At 44.9% G+C, this 2,119-nt stretch overlaps 1 protein-coding gene across 1 annotated transcript; it reads left to right on the top strand.

Moving 5' to 3' along the window:
* The first annotated feature begins 304 nt into the window (after positions 1–304).
* Positions 305–1,186, top strand: LOC110678199 (bypass of stop codon protein 1-like). Its single transcript, XM_021850827.1, has one exon. The coding sequence runs from the start codon at positions 305–307 to the stop codon at positions 1,184–1,186; it is 882 nt and encodes a 293-aa protein (XP_021706519.1).
* The last annotated feature ends 933 nt before the right edge of the window (positions 1,187–2,119 follow it).

Here is a 2,119-nt window from a genome sequence, read left to right as displayed (position 1 = left end):
CGTTGAAAGCTCTTTTTGTACATTTTCCAACAGCCTCTAATAAACTCCCGATGATAATAACTGCAAACATTAGTCACAACCGTGACCCGTGTTAAAAGTGCTAATCATTTGTGGCGCATTATGAAGCAACGTCAGAAAGAATCTCACGCCTCGGTCATATTCAGTCTTGGAAGATCTCTCGGATCCTGCAGAACTGTTGTTGTACCATTCTCGAATACAATTATATTCAATAGAAGATATAAATCTACAGTTCACAAGAGAAAAGATTGTTAGTTGATCGCGTGTTGCGGCAATCCATAGCTCGATGAAGACTCAGGGTTTGATTCTGGTGGCGCTGGTACTGGCTCCGGTTTGCTTGGCCAAACCAGGAGTAGGAGAATTTTTCGAAAAGCTCTTTGGCGTGTTTCACCCGGAAGGTATCAACGTAACCGATGCACCTGACAATACCACGGATGCTGGAGAAATCACTACGGAGCTGGATGTGGTAACGGAAACAGTGGCAACCGAGTTTGACAATGAAACAGAAGTGACCAATGCCAAGTTGGTAGGTGTGAAGGTGGAAAGTTTAGTGGAATCCGACGAAGTTACAACCCAAGTCACCACGGTTGAGGATACGACATTGGAGATTGAGCATAGTAGCACAACTCCTTCCACGACTACCACGACGGTAGTTTACAAATTATTCCACCCCAATATTACCACTGATTCAACTACAACCACTCAATCATCAACAACGGTGTCTTCCACTGCTGCATCATCGGAATCATCCACATCGACTACTATCGCTTCAGATGCCTCGACAACTTCTGCTTCAACAACTGCTGAATCATCGAAAGCTGACTCATCTGTTGCCGTTTCTCAAACCGATGCTCCCTCAACCACTGCAGCGTCGCCTGATGTAGCAACTTCAACCATTTCACCGACAGCAACCAACACTACGTACCAAACGACTGTATCCACTGAACCCAATTCTACAGTGATCTTGGTGACCCCGGAGGTTCAATCCTCTACCTTGGTCACTCCGCTAGCGGCTTCCTCCACCATCGTGAACAACGCACTCTGCAAAACCACCTACGATCCGGCAACCAACCTGAAGATAACGTCCTGCGCGACATCGGCAACAACCACCAAGAGCGAACGGAAACGATCCGTCGATAGTAACGTTGAACTCTTGGCGACTTGGTGATTGATGGAGTGGAGACGGAAGTGCACCGACTGATCACGAGGGGTATTATGCGAGCAGTGCAGCGAAGGAACGTGACGACACGACGGAGATGTTTTCGAGTATGAATCGCCGATGACAATTAGCGCCCCGTAGATGAGGTGTTAACTGTGCGAAAGGTTTCGAGGCGAGAAGAGTGAGTGATTGTGTCTAGATTCTGTAGGTTTTGTTACGTTCACAAGTATAGTATGTAATTTATGAACGCGTGAATGTTATCTGTTCTATTTAGCATAAATAAATCAATTTTGTTTGATATTTTAACTGTGAGTTTTTTTGACGTCCCAACTAACCCAAAGTCCTTTCAATTCTTCCCAATTATCAGTAAGTAATATCTCAATCATTAACCTTCGAGCTGCAGCGTTGTTGTACTTTGTACAACAGTTGTGATTTATATACTACCTTTTTGCACAGAGGTTTCTATCGACACCAAACCAGAAAGTATCTTCTTAACAACAGCAGTCGACAGTTTTGGTTTACTGTTTTGCCCTGAATAATGCTGAAAAATCGACAAATCAACATAGAAGTCGCATAATAATGAACGTACTATATACGGTTCGAGTACGCCGATTTCTCAGGAGCCTGTCCATTTAAATAGTCGTTTTAGTAAGTGTCAAGGGCTATTCTTGTTCAAGCTAGTGGATTCAAAACTATGTGGCGCACGAAGCATGCCACTTACTTACTTACTTGTTTGGCTTTACATCAATTATCTTGATAAAGCCTCGCCTACAATATTACGCCAATTCACTCGGTTCATGGCCGCTTCTCTCCATCCTCGACTGTGACCCATGCTCTCCAGGTCCTGGTGCACCTGGTCAATCCACCTAGCTCGCTGCGCCCTACGCCTTCTTGTTCCGACCGGATTCGTAGCGAACACCATCTTTACAGGGTTGTTGTCCG

This window comes from Aedes aegypti, chromosome 3 (genome assembly GCF_002204515.2).
Source record: "Aedes aegypti strain LVP_AGWG chromosome 3, AaegL5.0 Primary Assembly, whole genome shotgun sequence".
Taxonomy (NCBI): Eukaryota; Metazoa; Arthropoda; class Insecta; order Diptera; family Culicidae; genus Aedes; species Aedes aegypti.
Note: the sequence above shows the minus strand (reverse complement) of the source record. Positions and strands in the feature narration are given on the sequence as shown.

What these genes read in the sequence shown, in the direction of transcription:
- LOC110678199 (XM_021850827.1), top strand. Translation starts at nt 305, where the DNA reads ATGAAGACTCAGGGTTTGATTCTGGTGGCGCTGGTACTGGCTCCGGTT.